This window comes from Sinocyclocheilus grahami, unplaced genomic scaffold (genome assembly GCF_001515645.1).
Source record: "Sinocyclocheilus grahami isolate Dianchi unplaced genomic scaffold, SAMN03320097.WGS_v1.1 scaffold143.1, whole genome shotgun sequence".
Lineage (NCBI taxonomy): Eukaryota > Metazoa > Chordata > Actinopteri > Cypriniformes > Cyprinidae > Sinocyclocheilus > Sinocyclocheilus grahami.
Genome location: NW_015505322.1, coordinates 314,017 through 334,132, shown reverse-complemented (window position 1 = coordinate 334,132; position 20,116 = coordinate 314,017). Strand labels below are relative to the sequence as shown.

General features: G+C 37.2%; 2 protein-coding genes across 2 annotated transcripts in view; both read right to left on the bottom strand.

Annotated features, from left to right (window-relative positions):
* The window catches only part of limch1a (LIM and calponin homology domains 1a), a 54,510-nt gene extending 53,441 nt beyond the window's left edge, over nucleotides 1-1,069 (bottom strand). Inside the window, exon 1 of the mRNA XM_016280702.1 lies at nucleotides 671-1,069. Coding sequence (XP_016136188.1) covers nucleotides 671-769 — 99 coding nt within the window. The 5' untranslated portion in view covers nucleotides 770-1,069. The remainder of the gene's footprint in view (nucleotides 1-670) is intronic.
* Nucleotides 1-20,116, bottom strand: part of rnf38 (ring finger protein 38) — a 42,392-nt gene that overhangs the window by 7,858 nt on the left and 14,418 nt on the right. Inside the window, exons 3-12 of the mRNA XM_016280698.1 lie at nucleotides 12,737-12,930; nucleotides 12,336-12,591; nucleotides 11,424-11,603; nucleotides 11,055-11,225; nucleotides 10,095-10,256; nucleotides 9,901-10,004; nucleotides 9,714-9,801; nucleotides 9,474-9,595; nucleotides 9,036-9,135; nucleotides 7,074-7,169 (exon numbers count right to left, since the gene is read on the bottom strand). Of these exons, the coding sequence (XP_016136184.1) occupies nucleotides 7,107-7,169; nucleotides 9,036-9,135; nucleotides 9,474-9,595; nucleotides 9,714-9,801; nucleotides 9,901-10,004; nucleotides 10,095-10,256; nucleotides 11,055-11,225; nucleotides 11,424-11,603; nucleotides 12,336-12,591; nucleotides 12,737-12,930 (1,440 nt within the window). The 3' untranslated portion in view covers nucleotides 7,074-7,106. The remainder of the gene's footprint in view (nucleotides 1-7,073; nucleotides 7,170-9,035; nucleotides 9,136-9,473; nucleotides 9,596-9,713; nucleotides 9,802-9,900; nucleotides 10,005-10,094; nucleotides 10,257-11,054; nucleotides 11,226-11,423; nucleotides 11,604-12,335; nucleotides 12,592-12,736; nucleotides 12,931-20,116) is intronic.

Genomic DNA, 20,116 nt, shown 5'->3' with positions numbered 1-20,116 from the left:
ACATTTCATTACACCAAATACACAAAATAATGTTCTTTTTAGCAGCATCATATGACCCCTTTAACATCTCTGGGGATGAAATAGTCCTACATTCACATGTCACACTAGACAGTGAATCGGGTCAAATAAATACTTTATATGCCACAAATGCTCCGTAAACAAGCTTGTGCGCTGCCCTGATGACAGGTCTCGCTCGGGGAAGGGGCGTGGTCTGTAGGACAAAGGGGGCGTGTCTCCTGGCTTCCACAACAACTGGAATCTTAGCAAATGGGGGCGTGTCCGCTCGCAGACTATTATGAGTGCATCCTTCTGTTTCTGCACCTCTTCAAAATGAACCATACTTTGTTTGGAAAAGCGTCCACTCGATCTGCATTCTAAAATCTAGCAGCAAATTTAAAATAGGCTGATGCTGTGCGTGAGTGAAAAAAAAAATCGGTGAGCCATCAAAGCCGCTAGTCCGATTACAGCGCGCCCGAATCCCGCGCACATGACCCCCGCGCTGTTATAACCAAAGACTCGCCACACGCTCACAACAGGTGACGGTGTAATATTTATAAGCTGTTCAGAGCGTAATGTAACCTCTTTATATGAATGCCGAAACAAACCTTAAAATGATGCGAAAGAAATGGTTACTTCCACCTCTGCGCGCATGCATGGACGGGTAGCTCACCTCGATCCATTTCTGAGCTTCTCGAAACGCTGGTTCTGGCGTAGCGTCAGCTTGATCCAGCTGGGCATCTGAAGCCGAATCGTCTCCGGGACTGGCCATTTCCAAAAAACAAAAATGGACTTAAGAAAGCCTAGACGAGATATCCAGCGCTCCGCAAACAGACAGAACTGCGTGTTTGCTCGAGCGCACTCGCCGTTGCAGCGGGCACGTTCAGTATGCTGAGCTCGAGCGTTCTCCAGCGCGCAGCAGCACTGCAGATGAACCACGCGCGATGCAGTACGAGTCCGACCTCCGCTGCTAAAAATATAAGCTAAAAAAACACCAGAGGTCTCCGTTCAGCCAATGCGTAGAGCCCAGCCAGACGAGCGCATCAGCCTCCGTCTCTTCTCCTACAGAACGGGAGACCGGCATGCGCGAGAGCTCGGGGGAAAGGAATTTAACGAGAACAATAGAGCAGTTCCGTTACCGCTCCAGTTACGGCCAGACATCTATCTCTCTTTCTCGCGCTCGCTCTCTATATTATATTAAACATAACCAGTGTTGGGGAAAGTTACTTTTAAAAGTAATGCATTACAGTATTGCGTTACTCCATAAAAAAAGTAATTACGTTACTTTGTTACTTTTTGTGGAAAGTAATGCGTTACGTTACTTTTGCGCTACTTTTTAAATCTGGACAGGGCTTGCTGGTTTGTTTTTAAAATAAAAAAGTTCTATTTTTGGCAAATATAAAAGCCTTTTCACACCAGAAGTGAAATGAATAAACCTCAGACTGAAGGGAAAGTACATTTACGTCCGTACAGTAGAATGCAGAAGAAGACATTTCAACACACTTCAGCAATAAACAAACACACAAATGTTTGTCTAGAGTAATTTGTGCTTATTAGTACGCTTGAACTGGATCACCGAAGGTCAGAAGCAAAGACATTGTTTAATAGAATGGGATTAAATACATAAAGTATATTTGTGTTGTTTAACATTTAATTATTGCAGGTTTGTGTTATTTCTGAGTTGCATTATTTTTATTCATTTTGAGGAATACTGAATCTGTTTTGTTTTTTTGTGAGTGAGATGAATTAATGCATATTCATATTTATTTTAGAACTAAAGTAACATCTGATTTCTCTCAACATGGGGACAGGAGAGCTGTCAGTCAATAAATTGGGGGAAAAAAAGTAACTTGCATTACTTATTTGAAAAAGTAACTCAGATATTCTCTTGTAAATTAAAAAGTAATGCGTTACTTTACTAGTTACTTGAAAAAAGTAATCTGATTACGTAACTCACGTTACTTGTAATGCGTTACCCCCAACACTGAACATAACTATATATTGTCTTTCACCCTCTATTTCAATAAGTTTATTAATATAAAGTAAAACTAGATGTGCGTTTCCTGAAGAAAATACAAAAACATTGCACGAATTTTAGGTTGATTCATAATTGGAAAAAGTTGTAAAGCCATGGATAGAGGGAGACAGAGATATCTAGAATTATGCAATTGAAATGGATGAACAGAAAAGACTGTTTCTGTGCTCAGTACAGTGAGAGAAATTTTAGAAAAGGCTTTAATTGTCCTCTGAAATTTATTTCGGATTAATTTTTTTTTTTACCTTTAGGACTTTATATCTAACCATATAAAATCAAACCTTATATTATTCATCTATATCAAATACTTGACCCTTGAATCAATTCATTGGAATAAATAGCTACTCAATGTTACCTATAAAATCAAATCATCATATATAGTCGCCATTAATAATTTTTTATGTATCAAAAGACAAACACTCTGCTAGAATACATTTAATATATTAGCATATCTAGATACAGGACTGGAATAAAGCGCAATACATTAAATATTTAGAGAACAGATTTCAAAAATCTAAAGAATGTAGTGCACTATATTTGGCATTATTCCTCCCCCAGCATTTGAAATGTCTGTGGTATATTTGCCCCATGATTCATTTCTGACCTTTGTACAGTGTGCCATTTTTACAGGTGCAGTCACATTAGTGAAACTTCACAGGCAAAATGAGGCCCATTGTTAATAGTGTAGTGATATCTGAAACACAGCTCACACTGAAGTCACTTTCAAACCAAGCAGCTTCAAAATCTCTTCAGGGGTTTGTTCAGAATTATGAATATCATTACAAAAAAATATTACAGCATTATTCCTGGGGACCCAGAACTCTGCACATGTTGTATGTGTCCTTTATTCAACATCTGACTGAGATAAGGCTTCTTCATGAGCTGAACTGAATGTGTCAGATTAAAGATGGATACCAAATATGCAGTGCTGTGTGTCCCCAGAATCAGTACTGAAATATTATGACCAATAGGTGTCATTACACTCCAGCTTTGGCTGGCTGAGTCCCTTTTTTTCCTCTTAGTCGCCATGCACCCTCTGCAGGAAGGACTTTTCAATCTTGTTGTGAGCAAGACTTTCTGTGCGGATTGTCTTGTGAATGTTGTGTGCCATTATTCCCAGTTCAGTTACTGTTTTCAATTAGCATTTGCCATTTCTACACTTTCAATATCACATCCGGTGCTGTATTACTGAGTGAGAGTAAACAAATGTTCCTTCCTTGCTTGATATTAAAGATGAAGATGAGAGGTGCAGGAGAGAATAAAGACAACACCTACATCCAGAAACAAGTTCTGGACAAAAGACTGGACTAAGTGGCATGGCAACTATGCTGGTTTTTGATGTATCAGAATTTATGCAACCGTTTCTCTTCGTTTTCTGCTGCCTGTAATTATTCCATAGATCCGCATCTAACTAGAATTAAAGAGACTCCAACTTTGGTGCCTTGTTTTGGCTGCAAGCACAGAGAATCAACTGTTGCAAAACTCATGCTGCTTTCGTGATGCAGTCTTCCAAGCATATAGAGCTCAAATGAGATTATAGAACTTGATTAACAATTGATGCAGCAGCATACTGGGTTGCTCTCTAGACACTGCTTGCAGACACAACCAGATATTTTGGTTTGGAGTAAATTAAATGCTGCATCAGAGACTTAAAACGTCTGTATAAAGCAGCTTTATAGCTTTTGTGGTCCAATCAAACTTGATACCAGTGGCAACCAGTGGTGGATTTAATTATCTACTGATGAGTGTGACATTTTAAAATGTTATGGATGCATTTCTGCGTGTATACAGAACATCCCTATGACAAGTTAAAGGGATAATTCACCCCAAAATGCAATTTGTGTCATAATTTGCTCACCCTCGTGTCACTCCAAACCTACAGTATATGACATTTCTACTACTGTTGAACATAACAGATGTTTATCAGAATGTCTGAGCTGCTCTTTTTCATACAGTGATAGTGGATCATATTCAAAGTCTTGAAATTGATATTCTCCAGAAATCTTGCCTTTTAAATCCTGCATTGGCTTTAATTGGACATTCAGCTATGAATGTTTCTTTTATGTCCTGCAGTAGAATGTCATACAGATTTTGTACACTGTAAACAACGTTTTTGAGGTTGTAAATAAATCGAAGATTACTGGAGTGAAATATTATTTCAGTCTTTTTCAGAATTTCATGATGCTGCATTGTGAAACTTATTAGCAATTTCCACCTAAAAACTGTTTTGAATTTTTTTTCTTCAGTGTAAATGGCATTTTTCCATTTTTGAAGGGGTTGGAATATTCCTTTAAGCAGTAAAACTTGAACATGAGAATGAAGACAACAAAGATAAAAAAAAAAGATGAGATGAGAATGGACGGAAAAGTAAAGAACAGAGAAGGTCAAGGAAGAGAACATTATACATTTATTACGGAGCCACCCTTAAAAATCCAAAAGACTGGGAATAGGGGTCAGAGACAAAGAAAATTTGGACTACTTAGTAAAGCATTACTAGTAATATCTTCCAAAAAAAAAAAAAAAAAAAAAAAAAAGTACAAATGTTTGTTAAAAATCTTTATATCAAGCCTTCAAATGATTTTGGTTACAGATATTATACATATGAAACTACAACAAGTTAAATGATACAATTGTATTTTTAATGGTAAAAATTAAAACAACCAATAAACAAATGCAAGAGAATTCATAAGCTCTCTTATTGGCGTTGCAAAAGAATAAGGGGAAAAAACATAAATAGTAAAACTGAGGTAACTGCCATTGTACCAAGCAGAGGGGGGAAAAAAACTTCTATAACACAGAATGCCAATGGTTAAGTAAGGTAATGCACATTTGTTGTTTGCAAAGAATAAAGAATTAATCATTTTCTGGTCATGAATTCGACTTATGACACTAAAGCGGACAACACTGGAGAATGGTTTAAAGGCATCTCTCATTAAGACACTGCAGGCTCGGAGACTACATCACAGAATTCATATGACACTTTCTATACCAGTCATAGAGCCCACATAATGCGACACAGAGGCAGTTATATCCATTCATAATGATAACAACGCATGACAGAAAATAATCATACACACAAACATCCCTCTAGGTCATAACACATCTCAGACATTCATTATAAAGTAACGCGCATGGCTATGAATGGCTATAACAGCCTTATCGAGGCTGTATGAGTGGGTGCACTGGAAGGCTGTATTAAAAAGAATAGCTAACTGTATAGAGAGGGCAGTGAGAGAGCAAATAAATGACAAGAAGCATAAACGGTACTAAGACCAGAGCTTTTGAGGGACTTAAAACGCTGCAATTCGCAAGGGGTGTTTGTGTTCCCTCCATATTGTCCTGCAGAATCTTTTTAAAGAAACGGAAATGCTACGATATAATCAGTCCTCTTCAAACAGGCATGTGTACACAATTTTAAGGCATATGAAATCAAATGTTGACCCAAATTACAAATGACAGCTAATTTTGGTAAAGTCGAGAGTAATGTGGGTTGCAACAAGGTTAGCTGGCATATGAATAATTCGCAGAAATGAAACTTGGAGAACGGCTATTTTTAAGAAATGCAAGTCTTAAAGGGATAGTTCACCCAAAAATGAAAATTGTATCATCATTTACTATAAATTTGAATTACCCTCAAGTTGTTGCAAACCTGTAAGAGTTTCGCTCAGCTGTTGAGCACAAAAGAAGATATTTTGAAGAACGTTTGCTGCTGGTAGCCATTGACTTCCATAGTTTGGAATTAAAAAAAATAAAATACTATGGAAGTCAGTGGCTACCAGCAACTGTATGGTTACCAACGTTCTTCAAAATAGCTTTTGGGTTCAACAAAAGGAGGAAATCCATACAGGAGGGTGAGAAAAGCGAAATTTTCATTTTTGGGTGAACTATCCCTTTAAGGCGAATACCAGGTTTTATTCAAATCATAATAAATGACACTATGGTGCACTAAGTGCTAAATGAGAAAAGTGGGGATTTGTCGACATAATCCGTCTGCAGGACTGGCTATGGATTGGGAATACACATTTAATGGTTTTAAAAAGGTTATTTGTGTTGAAAATATTGAAAAACGTAAGAGAACAGAAGAAAGAAAAAAGGTTGCAGCAGGATACATCTAATAAGAACTTGGAGAATATTTCACTGCCCCTCCAAACCAATCACATGTCATGTCAGTGCGCATCCTCAGCCAATCCCAGACGAGAATAAAAGTGAGAGCGACAAGCCAGTGTTCTGTACCACACATATGGGATAAATAACAAACAACTGATTCTCTAATACACACACACACACACACTCTCTTTCACACAAAAGCACACTCACGCACCTCACAGTTTTCCAATTCTATAAAGACTGTTAAATCATAATTGAGCAAGACCCACCCAAAATCCCCGTTTTATGTATAGATATAATTTGAATATTTTGTTCCATTTTTGAAAAAAAGACAGACTTCCATAATTTTTTTTCCTATTTAAAAAACAAACAAAAAAAAAACAAAAAACGAATTTTGTCATTTGTCCCTCTATATTGATACATACATATATATATAGAGCTATATTTGTTGGTAAAATATAAAAGCCCATGCTCACAACATTAACCTTCGTAAAGACCACCACACCACAGTGTGCTCACATAGCCGGGAATGTTAGTGCACAAACACACACACACACACACACACACACACACACAAGACTGCAACATACCAACACCTGCCCCCCCGAAGGGGAGAACTAAACTATATATATTTATATATTAAAAAAAACTAAAAACTAAATCAGAACCAGAACATGACCAGAATGATAATATGAACCATTATCTTTGGACTTCCACTCAAAGAATTAGTGATCAAAAAACCGAAGGGATGTGTGTGTGTGTGTGTGTGCATGTGTCTCAGTTAGTTAGATATTCATAGATGAATATCAAACGCTCATTTCGATGCATAAAGTTTTCATGAATCTTTTGCAGCAGTCATTTGTGTGTGAGGAGTAATTATGCATGTGGAAGTTAATTGAATGTAATGGTAGGAGAATGACTGAAGTGTTTAGTGGTGTGTGTGTGTGTGTGTGTTCAGTGAGCAGCATCACTCGGAATCCCGCTGGACTTCAGATGCATCTGCTCGGCAAATAGGACAGGTTCTGTTAGCCTAGAAGACAGAGGAGGATAGATTGTCATAAAGGTCTAAGAAATGTGTAGATCATAACTGGAGACAAGCTGTAATTTTAGCGGGCAAAAAAAGGTCCACTGTCTATTGTCAATAGTGTAGCGATGCATGAAGCACAGCTCACGTAAATCGTCACTTTCAAACCAAGCAGCTTTCTGTTGGTCAATGAGACAAATTTGCATGATTAACTTGATCAACAAAATCTGTATGGGGCAATATTTGGCCCGGACACAAATTTCTCTATTGATGACTAAAAATCATTTAAATTATTAATATAGTCAAATAAATTAACTCTAATTTATGGTAGACAAAAAAGAAAAAGAAAAAATGTACTTCCTATAAATTAAAATAATTTTTTTAATCAATTTTTTCACTTTAAAATCTGTTGCTTTAAATTAAATTCTTGTATTAAAAAAAAAAAAAAGAAAAGGAAAAAAAATTGTGTTTGACAATGGGTGAATATAATAACAATGACACATTATTATTATTAATAATAATAAATAATATTATTAATGATTTTAATAATAAATGAATAAAATAAATAAATAAATACAATTAATGAAATATTAATAAGTGTAATAAATTAATATGCAAGCTTGTTTCCTTACCTTAAGCCATTTATCGACACACTTGGCATGGAATTCATGATTACAGGGCAGTACTCTCAACAGCTGACGAGACTCAAAATCACACATGCACACTACACACCTATAGAGAGAGGGGGGAAATGATATTAATTACTATAATACTTTTATCCAACATCAAGATTTTGTTAAAACAATAAAAAAAATAAAAAAAAATTTTAATCAAAGCAAACATGTCTATTTTAGGTGATGTAATAGTTTTTTTTATTTTTCCTCAAGAGTAAACATATTCCATATGTAGTCTCTCAATTATTAAAAGGTCACTGGTTATTCACTCCCCCCACCTACATTTCCTGCCAGTACTGAGAATTAAACCTACAACCTTCAGGTTACAAGACCGACTCTTTAACCTTTAGGCCACGACTGCCCCAATAAGTAGTTTGTTTGTAAGTTTGTACTCACAAAGTCTGCTCAGACTGATGGTTGCTGGGGTTGAATCTGTAGGAAGGCAGCTGCTCGATATCGGCCTTTGTCAAACCTCTAGGCTTCGCTTCTCCGAGACGCTCGGCAAGGTTTAACAGAGCCTAGTCAAACACAAGAACAAAAGCACATGTAAAACAGAATAATGAAACAAAAGTATGCCTAAAATGGGATCTGAAGCATTATTAGTAATTGTTTCCTGAGATAACTAGAGACTCTCACCTCATAATTCTCAACCTCTCCATCATCTACATCCAGCTCTAAGCTAATGGTGGGACCCACTGCTGTTGGCTGGACTGGAAGAACAGATCTGGCCCACCAAACAGAAACAAAACAGTGACATTATTATTCTCCAGCTTGCTGGCTCTCCAGCACAACACTCTGGTGCCTAAAAATCATTTAAATTATTAATATAGTCAAATAAATTAACTCTAATTTATGGTAGACAAAAAAGAAAAAGAAAAAATGTACTTCCTATAAATTAAAATATTTTTTTTAATAAATTTTTTCACTTTAATATCTGTTGCTTTAAATTAAATTCTTGTATTAAAAAAAAAAAAAAAGAAAAGAAAGGAAAAAAAATTGTGTTTGACAATGGGGGCCTTTGAGTTAAAAGTTTGAGAACCACTGAATGAATATAATAACAATGACACATTATTATTATTATTAATAATAAATAATATTATTAATGATTTTAATAATAAATGAATAAAATAAATAAATAAATACAATTAATGAAATATTAATAAGTGTAATAAATTAATATGCAAGCTTGTTTCCTTACCTTAAGCCATTTATCGACACACTTGGCATGGAATTCATGATTACAGGGCAGTACTCTCAACAGCTGACGAGACTCAAAATCACACATGCACACTACACACCTATAGAGAGAGGGGGGAAATGATATTAATTACTATAATACTTTTATCCAACATCAAGATTTTGTTAAAACAATAAAAAAAATAAAAAAAAATTTTAATCAAAGCAAACATGTCTATTTTAGGTGATGTAATAGTTTTTTTTATTTTTCCTCAAGAGTAAACATATTCCATATGTAGTCTCTCAATTATTAAAAGGTCACTGGTTATTCACTCCCCCCACCTACATTTCCTGCCAGTACTGAGAATTAAACCTACAACCTTCAGGTTACAAGACCGACTCTTTAACCTTTAGGCCACGACTGCCCCAATAAGTAGTTTGTTTGTAAGTTTGTACTCACAAAGTCTGCTCAGACTGATGGTTGCTGGGGTTGAATCTGTAGGAAGGCAGCTGCTCGATATCGGCCTTTGTCAAACCTCTAGGCTTCGCTTCTCCGAGACGCTCGGCAAGGTTTAACAGAGCCTAGTCAAACACAAGAACAAAAGCACATGTAAAACAGAATAATGAAACAAAAGTATGCCTAAAATGGGATCTGAAGCATTATTAGTAATTGTTTCCTGAGATAACTAGAGACTCTCACCTCATAATTCTCAACCTCTCCATCATCTACATCCAGCTCTAAGCTAATGGTGGGACCCACTGCTGTTGGCTGGACTGGAAGAACAGATCTGGCCCACCAAACAGAAACAAAACAGTGACATTATTATTCTCCAGCTTGCTGGCTCTCCAGCACAACACTCTGGTGCATGTTTGCATGTGTAACTCACAGGAAGTAGGGCAGCAGACTTGGGTGGTAAGGAGGTGGAGGTACGGCCTGCTGAGAGCGGTAGCGTCTGCCTGTGATTCTTCGAGGTATGAAGTGTGGATAGGGCTGGAGAGAACACACGGGAAAAACACAAAATCTTCACTACCTTGTTTCGACTGCATTGAGCAGAAGTTATAAAGCGTGAAGATCACTCACCATTCCAAAGAGCTCCTGTGGCAGGGGTTCATGGGAGAGGAACTGCAGTGGAGTGGAAGGGGGCAGAGGACTAGGATGCCCCGAGTGAGGATAGTTAAACCCTCCACCTAACGACAGGTGATCCCCCAACAACTCCACCTCATTCTCTATCCTCTGCAGCGGCTATTTACAAAAACAAACATGCATATTTAATACTAACAATTCAAAAAATTTTTTTTACTATACTATAGTAAAAAAAAATAAATAAAATAATGCAAGTTTTTATATAAATATTTACACACATAATAAATTATGTATTATAAAACTTCTAATATATGAATCCATTTAAAATATTTTTTTATATTAAATGGATGGATGGATGAAATCATAATCGTGATTAGTCGCATTCCAAAATAAAAGTTTGTTAACAAAATATATGTGTGCGCACTGTATATATTTATATGCATATATAAATACATACATATACATGTATATATTTAAGAAATATTTACATGTGTAGATATATATGTTCATATTTATGTATGATTTTATAATATATATATAAATATAAATATTACATATACTTCTTAAATATATACATGTACGTGTGTTCATTTATATATGCATATAAATATATACAGTACACACATATATTACGTAAACAAACTTTTATTTTGGTTGCGAATAATCGCGATCAATCGTTTTGACAGCCCTAATCTATATCAAATAAATGCTGTTCTCTTAAACTTTTTTTTTTAAATTTCCACAAATACACAAAGGTTTTCAACCATTTATTTAAATGATTCACAACTCCAAGTCAGCCGTCTTTTTCACAGTATTACTGTATTTTTGATCAAATAAATGCAGCCTTGGTGAGCATAAAAGATTTCTTTCAACAACAACAAAAAAATACAGATGTCATTAATAGTATGAATATTTTAATATATATAAAACTCAGTGTATATGTGATTGTATACTCACAGATCGAGACTGCTGTGTCTGGAAAGGTAAGAACGGTCCAGGAGTGGGCAGGTGGGGTGGATGATGTGACAGATGTGGAGGATGAAGCAGGAAGGGTGGATCACTGGAGAGAAGAGAAGGAAACGCGGCGTACGGCACTGGCAAATGCTGCACCGAACATGCCGGCAACATCTGCATGTCAAACAAACAAACAAACAAACCAGATATTAGACCATCAGTTACAGACCATTAAAATGGACTGCACCCTCAAAGACTAAAACAGGAATGTAACAACTTGCCACCACTGGAGGACAGCAGATTCAAACAAATCAAATGAGCTCACAAAAATCAATTACAGCTATGCCTTTTCACAGCTTGATATTTACTTACAGGAGGCGGTACGCTACAGATTGGATAGTGTTGCTGTCCGCTGAAGATCACAGAACAGGCAGGCACCTGCTGTTGGGAAGAGCATGCTGGGAGATGCTGTCCCGTACAGAGGGGGGCAGGTAGACCATGGGGCGGCACTGGAGAAACTGTATATGACACTGGCACCGTACCCTGAGGAAGCTAACGGACACACAGAAACAAAAATGATGAACGGAGTCTTGATGCTTGATTTATTAATGAAAAAAAAACACTGCCACTTCAGTTAAGGTACATGTTTATGGAAGCTTATTTCAAATTTTTTTTTTTCTATAACAATTTAGACTTCTCACAATTCTGTTTCACGATTGAGTTTATCTCCCAATTCAAACTTTTGAATTGCGACTGAAAAAAAAAAAAATTTAATTGTGAGGAAAAAATTGTGACATAATGGTAAGACAAACTTACAATTTCCATTTTAAAATATATATATTTTAATTATTTTGTTTTTTAATTCAGTTATTTATTTATTTTAATTCTGGAATATAAAAAAAACTGAACTACGAGATGCACAATTCCGAGAAAGTCAAAACTGTGAGATGCAAACTTGCAATTCTGAGGAAAAGTAGTCTGAATTGTGAGATAAACTCTTAACTTCTCTCTGCAAGAAAAAAGATGCATAAATAATTTGATTTAAATAATTATAATATAATATTTAAATTATTTATTATATTATAATTATAATATAATATAATAATATTTTTTTTTCATAAATGCTATATGATCCATAAATGTTAGATGATAAAAGAAAGATTTCTGCTTTGGTTGATGAAGGGGTACTTGAGCCCTAGCAATGGGGCTGTGGGGGTACATGACACACATGAAAAAGTTATGATGCAAGACATCAGAGTCTGCTTAATCTTCAAACCCTCTAACCTGCTCATGGAGGTCCATCACCATGGCGCCCTGCTGTGGAGGGTGCAATAACCGGGGCGAGAGCGTGGGGGGGTGAAAGGCCCGCGGCTCATCAAGGCCGGGTGGAGGGTGGGATGGTGGCTGGCCATAGGCATGAAGTGAATATGGGTGAGGAGGGTGGCGATAGTTTTCATCCTGCCCCCCACCTGGGGAACCATGAAGGGGGTGGTGCCGTGACAGACGCTCTCGTCGGCCACGCTGACGCCGCACTGGAGGACTGCACAGAGAAAGTCACATTTATTTTTAATATATGTGTGTGTGTGTGTTTTTTGTTTTTGTATGTATACACCTGATAACAGTCACGATTAGCTGTCAGCTCATTCACACATTAGTTCTAACAGTCAAAACTAACACCAGCATACCTGCGTCTGTGCCGTGCAGGTGTGTGGCAGCGCTCGGGATGGTAGTGTGGGTGGGGATAGGGGTGTGGCCTGCGACTGGGCGGAAGCTCCCAGGGTCTGATTGGCGGTGAGGGAGTGGAAGGAGGGGCAGAGGTAAACTCCAGTACAGACTGCTGGGAAAGGCGCTGTCTCTTCGGACTAGGAGAATCCTCCGTCTGAGGGACAAAACACAGTAAATCACTCAACTGCTCATCTACAATTACAAACCACACATATTCAACCTGAATCACTGCTTAAACATCGTGGTACTACAGCCTTCTGATGCACTTAAAGAAAGACTCCTCCCAAAAATGTGTTAAAATGTCAAGTTTGAATATGTGGAAGTGCAAATGAGCTTTGTGAGCTATTTTCAGTGAATTTCAAACTGCTCTCGCCAGAAAGCTATCATTTGACTTGGGAGAACTTGAGAGATGTGGACTACTTTTATGGTGCTTTTTGAAGCTTGACAGCCTTCGTTGGATTGAAAGCAGTGTAAACATTCTGCTAAATATTTCCTTTTGTGTTTCACAGATGAAAGTCAGGTCAAATTAAAAACGTACTCCTTTATTACATCTTTTCCCACTATATTTAGTGCACTTATTAACAACAATAATTTCCAATATTCAGATCTAATAACCAAGTACCGTTCGCTTCTGCACTGAAGGAGAAAAGAATTCACCACAAAATGAGTCATTTTCTACCACAGTAATTTCCCACTATACTCGTGTTAATTAATATTTAGCACAAAAAGAAAAAAACATCCTGTATATCTGCTAGTTGCTTTCGCCCATTGAGAGCACAAGCAGCTATTGTGCCTGGCGGCATTAGTGGCATTTCCTGTCAATGATATCACTGCCTCAGGCAGTGTGAGGTCACTTCCCGAAAAGTTTGAGGAAACCCATGGCTTGTTGCCCAACACACGCACACTTGCTCAGCCGGTGTTACTCAAACACGTTCAACTCCAATTCAGCCGTCTCCTCCAAGACATGGAGAAGCACGCTGCGGCACATGAGTCAGAATGTGTAACAAAGGCTTGAACATGCAGGAATATGTCAACACATCAGCGACATTTAACACTCACCTTTTACTGGAATTCAACACACACTAACACTTTATAGCCTGATGAGCCCGTTAAAACCTGGGCTTACTCAGTTAGGAAGAGTCATAGTTTACAAGGGGTGGGATCCAAAATGGGACGATTGACTTTCTAAAGCACTTTCAGGTGACTAACAAGTTACTCAGACAAACTTCCAAACACAAAACCTTCACACACACACACACACACACACACCTCGGTAAGGCTTTTAAGATGCAAATGTCTTAAAAGAACACACGTGCGATTTCGGCGAGAACCACATGGGACACGCAAACAAGCGGACGGTGCACACACACACACACACACTCGTTGTGGGTGGTAAAGTGAGCTCACACAAAACAAGGTTAAGCCAAGTGTGGAGATACAGAGAGCAGCCGCTGACACCGGGGAAGGCTCGAGTGTGTGTGAGACATCAGTAACAGGAAACGGCTAGGGAGCAGACTAGACTTATCTGCATATGGATTTGAGTCAGGATTATTTAAATGTCTCTTGAAACAGATACACCGTATTCCCCCACATCTCATTTTTCATAGTCTTCCAGCAGACACTCCTTTACATCTCTCCGTGTGAGAAGTGAGACCTTGCAAAGGAACGTCTGTGTCAGCTGCCTGATCCCCTTCAAAACTATGACATCAACCTACAGTATGCAGCGCACACACATTCGCTCACACACACAAAATGTGATTATATACATTACTGAAAATAATTTTTTGGCCTTTTGCAACTTTTGTTTCCCCATCTCATTTATCACTATCCCAATTAATAGAGAGAACGTGATCAGGAAAGGACACAGAGTACACCGAGGTTGCTCTTTAAGAAGAACAGAAAATAAACTAAAGATGCCAATTTTTCAGGAATGTTCTTTTTTTTCAGCGAGGATGCATTAAACTGATCAAAAGTGATATTAAGGGACATTTATAAAAGATTTCATTTCAAATGAATGCCGTTTTAAACTTTCTATTTATCAAAGAACCATGAAAAAAAAAAAGTATCAGTTGGCAACATTGATACAAAATGTTTCTTGAGCAGCAAATCAGCATATTAGAATGATTTCTGAATGATCATGTGAAAACTCAAGACTGGATTCATGAAAATTTAGCTTTGCCATCAAAGGAATAAGTTACATTTCAAAACATTACAATATAAAAAAAAAACATTATAATTTATAGATATTCAACAATATTACTGTATTTTTGATCAATAAATGCAGCCTCGGTGAACATACAGTAAGAGACTTTTGAAATTAAAAAAAAAATTTAATTAGATGTCATATGGGACTTTATCATTTACTGATAAACAAGAGTTAAATACACAAGTTTTGCTTTAACTTTATTAGCCCTTATTATTTAAATTCTCAACTAAAAGGAATAACCATTGACTAGTGAATAAACAAAATGCATATATTCATAACACATTCATCAAAACTCCCATCCCAAACTCTTAGAGTCTGGTGTTACTACACTACACTACACTACGGAGAGTTAAATAACTTAAACCAAAACACAAGAAAACCAACCCACTGTTCGGACGTCTTCATGGGAAATTAATTTTATGTACAGATAGTGTGTTTTACTAGAGCAGGGCCTTGGAAAGTTGAAGATGTCACTTTCAGCACTGCTATGGAAGTTTTAACAGCCTTGTTCTAAAATTGGATATTAAAACAAGAAGCCTCTCCCATTCTGACGGCCATATGGTCACACTGTCGGCCTGTATGACAACTTTATAATGAACATTCTGCTTCTTTCCACTGTGGGCTGACTACACTTGAAAAGACTTCATAAGAAACAGTTGCAACAATTACACAGCTGCCCTTCACTTTTTTGGACATGTATATATATGGTATGATATGTACGTAAATGCATATGTATTAAATGTACTACTGTATATGTATTTATTTTTAAGAAAATGCATTGTCTGAACTCGAATGTGTGAAATTAACAAAGAAAAGAAACCAGTGAGTGACCTCAAACCGGTCTTCCCTCAGTCCTTCAGTTTCTTCAGGGCCAGGAGACGAGGGCAGGGGAGAGGAAGGTGAAGGGAAGGATGAGAAACTGGGGCTGGAGGGGGGAGTGGATGGATGGATGGGAGGCAGAGATGGGGGAGGACAAGAGTGATGCCCCGGGGGCGGCAGGGTGGGGCTCAGAGAGGGAAAGTGCTGAATTGAAAATGATGAACTATGAACAGTGCCTGAAACACAGCCTCAGGACATTTATACACAACCATGCAAAACCAGCAACTGTCCGCGCGCACACACACACACACAGGCATTATACCAAAACTATCCTAAACCAGTCATATAAAATGTTACTTCTATAATACAAAGACCAGGGAGCATTTTAATCAGTTATGAAAAACCCTCATTCATATATTTTACTTTGCTGTGTTAATGGGATATATCTACAGTTGTACCATTTGATTATAATTACAATAAAAATTATTATTAAATTTTTATTATTAATACTACTTAATATAATTAGCCATTTATAATTACTATAAGCCATTGTTCACCATCATTGTTAAGATACATTACATTTTTTATTAATATTTAGAATTCGTTTTTATTTTTATACTTTGTTTTTAGTAAAAGTTTTCATAATTGTGTTGTTTGCTTTGACATTTTTTAGTTTGTGTCTTATTTTATACATGCAAACACGTCTACATAGTTTTTTTTTTATATTTCCGTTTTGAAAAATGAGAAGTGTTGCCTTGGCAACTAGATCAAATATATTTTTTATATATTTTATTTCAGCTAATTCCGTTTTTTAAATAACTAAGGTTTTATGATGTTATAATAATCCTGTGAGTAATGCCCTTATTTATATTTACTAATATTACATCACGATTATAATTTAATATTATTGTATTTGATTACATAATATTATAGGTAGTCTATAGTAATTATAATAATTATATTTGATTTATTATATTTTGATAATAGTTTTATAAAAATCAAATGATGAATTAATTTCCAAATAAGAATATTGCTGATGGTCCCTAATGGCAGGTTGTCGTCGAATTTGTCTTCAACCTACAGCTAAGTAAATGCACCCACACACACACACACACACGTGCAAATTACAAGGCGTTCACACACTAAAGAAAAACAAAACGCACAAATGCACGTACAAGCACAGGATCACATGAAACATTCAGGACAAAGCCAAACGGCAACCGAGATGCATGGCGCAAACACATCTGTCCAAACCCGGTCAGACAGGTCCATTAGGATGAAACATTAATGGGGCCGTACATCCGTGTTTGGGGGAGATGGGTGGGGTGAGGGCTACAAAGAGCAAAATTTGAACATGCATGTGGACTTAACATGTTAGGAGAAGATTACAGAAAACTTTCAACATACTCTGTGGTCTCACATTTTGATCGTATTCATTGTAGCGAAGCATAAAACAGCCTTTAGTGCCACACGAGTATGTGAGAGCTTAAAAACTACAGCTCCAGTACCCGCCATCACATGCTCAACAAATACCAAGCTCTCTCTCCCTGGGGGCCACACTATCTAGAGGGAATAACCACTGCTATTGTGAGGGAGCTTGGCAAAGTGGTGAACACCCAGCCACTATATCCGTGCGATCTGAGAGCAGTCAGCACTGCTGTGGATAACTAGGGCTGGGACTCATAAGGGTTTTACGGATTCTGGTTCTGATACCAATTCAGCTGGAGCCTATTTGAGGAGCATTTCTGTAAAAGCTGATTAACTCATCTACGCCATATGACCGCACAGTAGCTTATATCAACAAATACAGCATGTCTATACCTAGCTAACATACTAAACCAAGTCTTGCAATAAAGTGACTGGCACAACGAATGCTCAAATTCGAATTGGTGAAGGTTTGCCTCGGGAATATTAATTAGGATCCGTGACAGGATACTTTAAGGCTAGAAGCATGACCTACATAATATTCATTAGCTAAGGCTTCATAGTAAGAGTTGTGCATTTATATCCAGAATTTCACAGAAATCTTCTGGAGGACAGATTTTGTGTTATTTGTGACCCTGAAGTCGCTGGGGTATATTTGTAGCAATAGCCAAAAAAAACATTGTATGGGTCAAAATTATTGATTTTTCTTTTATGCCAAAAATGTTCCATGAAGATATTTTGTAAATTTCCTACCCGAAATATATCAAAACCTAATTTTTAATTAGTAATATGCATTGCTAAGAACTTCATTTGGACAAATTTAAAGGTGATTTTCTCAGTATTTTGATTTCTTTGCACCCTCAGATTCCAGATATTCTAATAATTGTATCTCGGCAAAATATTGTCCTATCCTAACAAACCATACATCAATGTATAGCTTATTTATTCAACATTCAGATGATGTATAAATCTCAATTTCGAGAAATCCAGAGTCATATATGGACTAGAACCAGCCATCATGATGGCAACATTAACTATGGCATCAATTTAGTATCACCATTTGTGAAGCTGCTGTTGAGCAAATAGTGCAAGTGAAAGAAAAAACAAATGGAGTCAAGAATGAATTTTTCACAATAGTTTAGATCTCTCTGTAGTGGTTTCTTAAAATGCACAAAATATTTTTAAAAGCAGTGAAAGGTCCCTTCACAAGTTGGTACTTCTACTCACTCTTAAGGCACTGTTGTGTCTCTAGTGCTTTTACCCAAAGTGACTAACAGTACACTTAGATATCTGCTTTAAGGAAGGGCACAACGGTGGCTGTCCAGGGGTCGATCTTGAGGGATTTAACCTTTTACCAGCTCCAATCTTTAACCATTATGCTATAACCACCCGAATACAACGTTATCGTTAAGAATTGCTACAATACAAATTCAACTACTAAAAAAAAAAATGATTTCATACATTTACTTATAATGGTACACATACCTGAATCAGCAATTCCATTGTCTGGTACATTCCATTTCTGAGTGTTAAAAATTGCCAATGCCCAATAAAAATCCAAAATTTGTCTGACATAATGTGCTGCAAATTTATTAACACATACATGTTTGTAAATTACAACCCTAAATAAGGAATCTGGCTGTTTGTTTGTTTCACATCTGTCCTGTAACGTGCACTCTCACTGGTTCGCTATCACATCCTTGATATGTGGTTTGTTTGTGTGCGCACATGCATGGTACATTCATAGCTAAAACATAAGGATACAAACTAATATGAAACCGTGCAACAACCAAACATCTCTGATATTTTCGAAATCCTAACCAGCCAGCTGTTAAACATCAGGATGAGGACCACAATGTAGATTCACCTGCAAAGAAGCAGAAAACTCTGAATGGAAAATGAAATATATTTTATATATAAATATATTAAATATATTTATATAAAAAATACAAGAGCACCTGGTTTTCAAATTGAAAATCTCCAATCCACTAACATATGTTTCTTTGCATAGCAACATTAATGCACAAAATGAGCAGAACTCCATGATGGACTAGGCCATTATAATTAGGCTGGTTTCAGTAAGATGGATTGTCACTTTTAAAACACAGTGTGCTTTAAAGGGGTTGACTTCATGGAAGCAACTTTTCTTTAACTACATGATGACCCCATGCTAATTAAAAGCACCACCTTTGTTATTATTACCATCATCGCCACTGTGATCCTTCCCTACCCAATAACGGTACTAGTATCGAATTGCTGCGATCATAGACTGAACATTTAAATGCTCTCATATAACTATGCATCTGGAGGGGAAATATTGAGATGCACTACTTGCAAGGCTCTGACATCATGAGACGTTGCATTTTCCAACCTCCCGAAACAACAATCAGCAGGAGATTCCCCATTCTCACATGCCTAACCGAAGCGCTGCTTTGATGTGAGAATCCACAATGTGCTTCCGTTTCAGTGTAATACTTTAATATTTAATAGGCTGAGTCTATAGAGTCCTTGCGCTGGGTGACTGCTCTTCAAACGCTGGGACTTTATGAAAGTGCTCTGAATAAGCGGGTCCCCCTCATCTCCTCCTCGGTCTCATTATTTTCCAGCCTTTCATTTCTCCTCCCTCTTTTTCCTCCCTCGGACAAGGCAAACCCATATGAGGCCGCCTCTACATTCTACACCATAGAGAGCTTGTTTCTGCCTGTGCGGAGGCCTAGGAATGGACACACACACTCACTCTCACACACGTCTCAGTTATATTCGGGACCTCCCAAGAGCCAACACGTCCCATTCTGCTGTTCATATAGACGGCCAGCAGTGAGCACAAAGCTTTCAAAATGGCTTCATACACCCCAAATATGCTTTTAGTTCTGAACAGTCAGCACACACA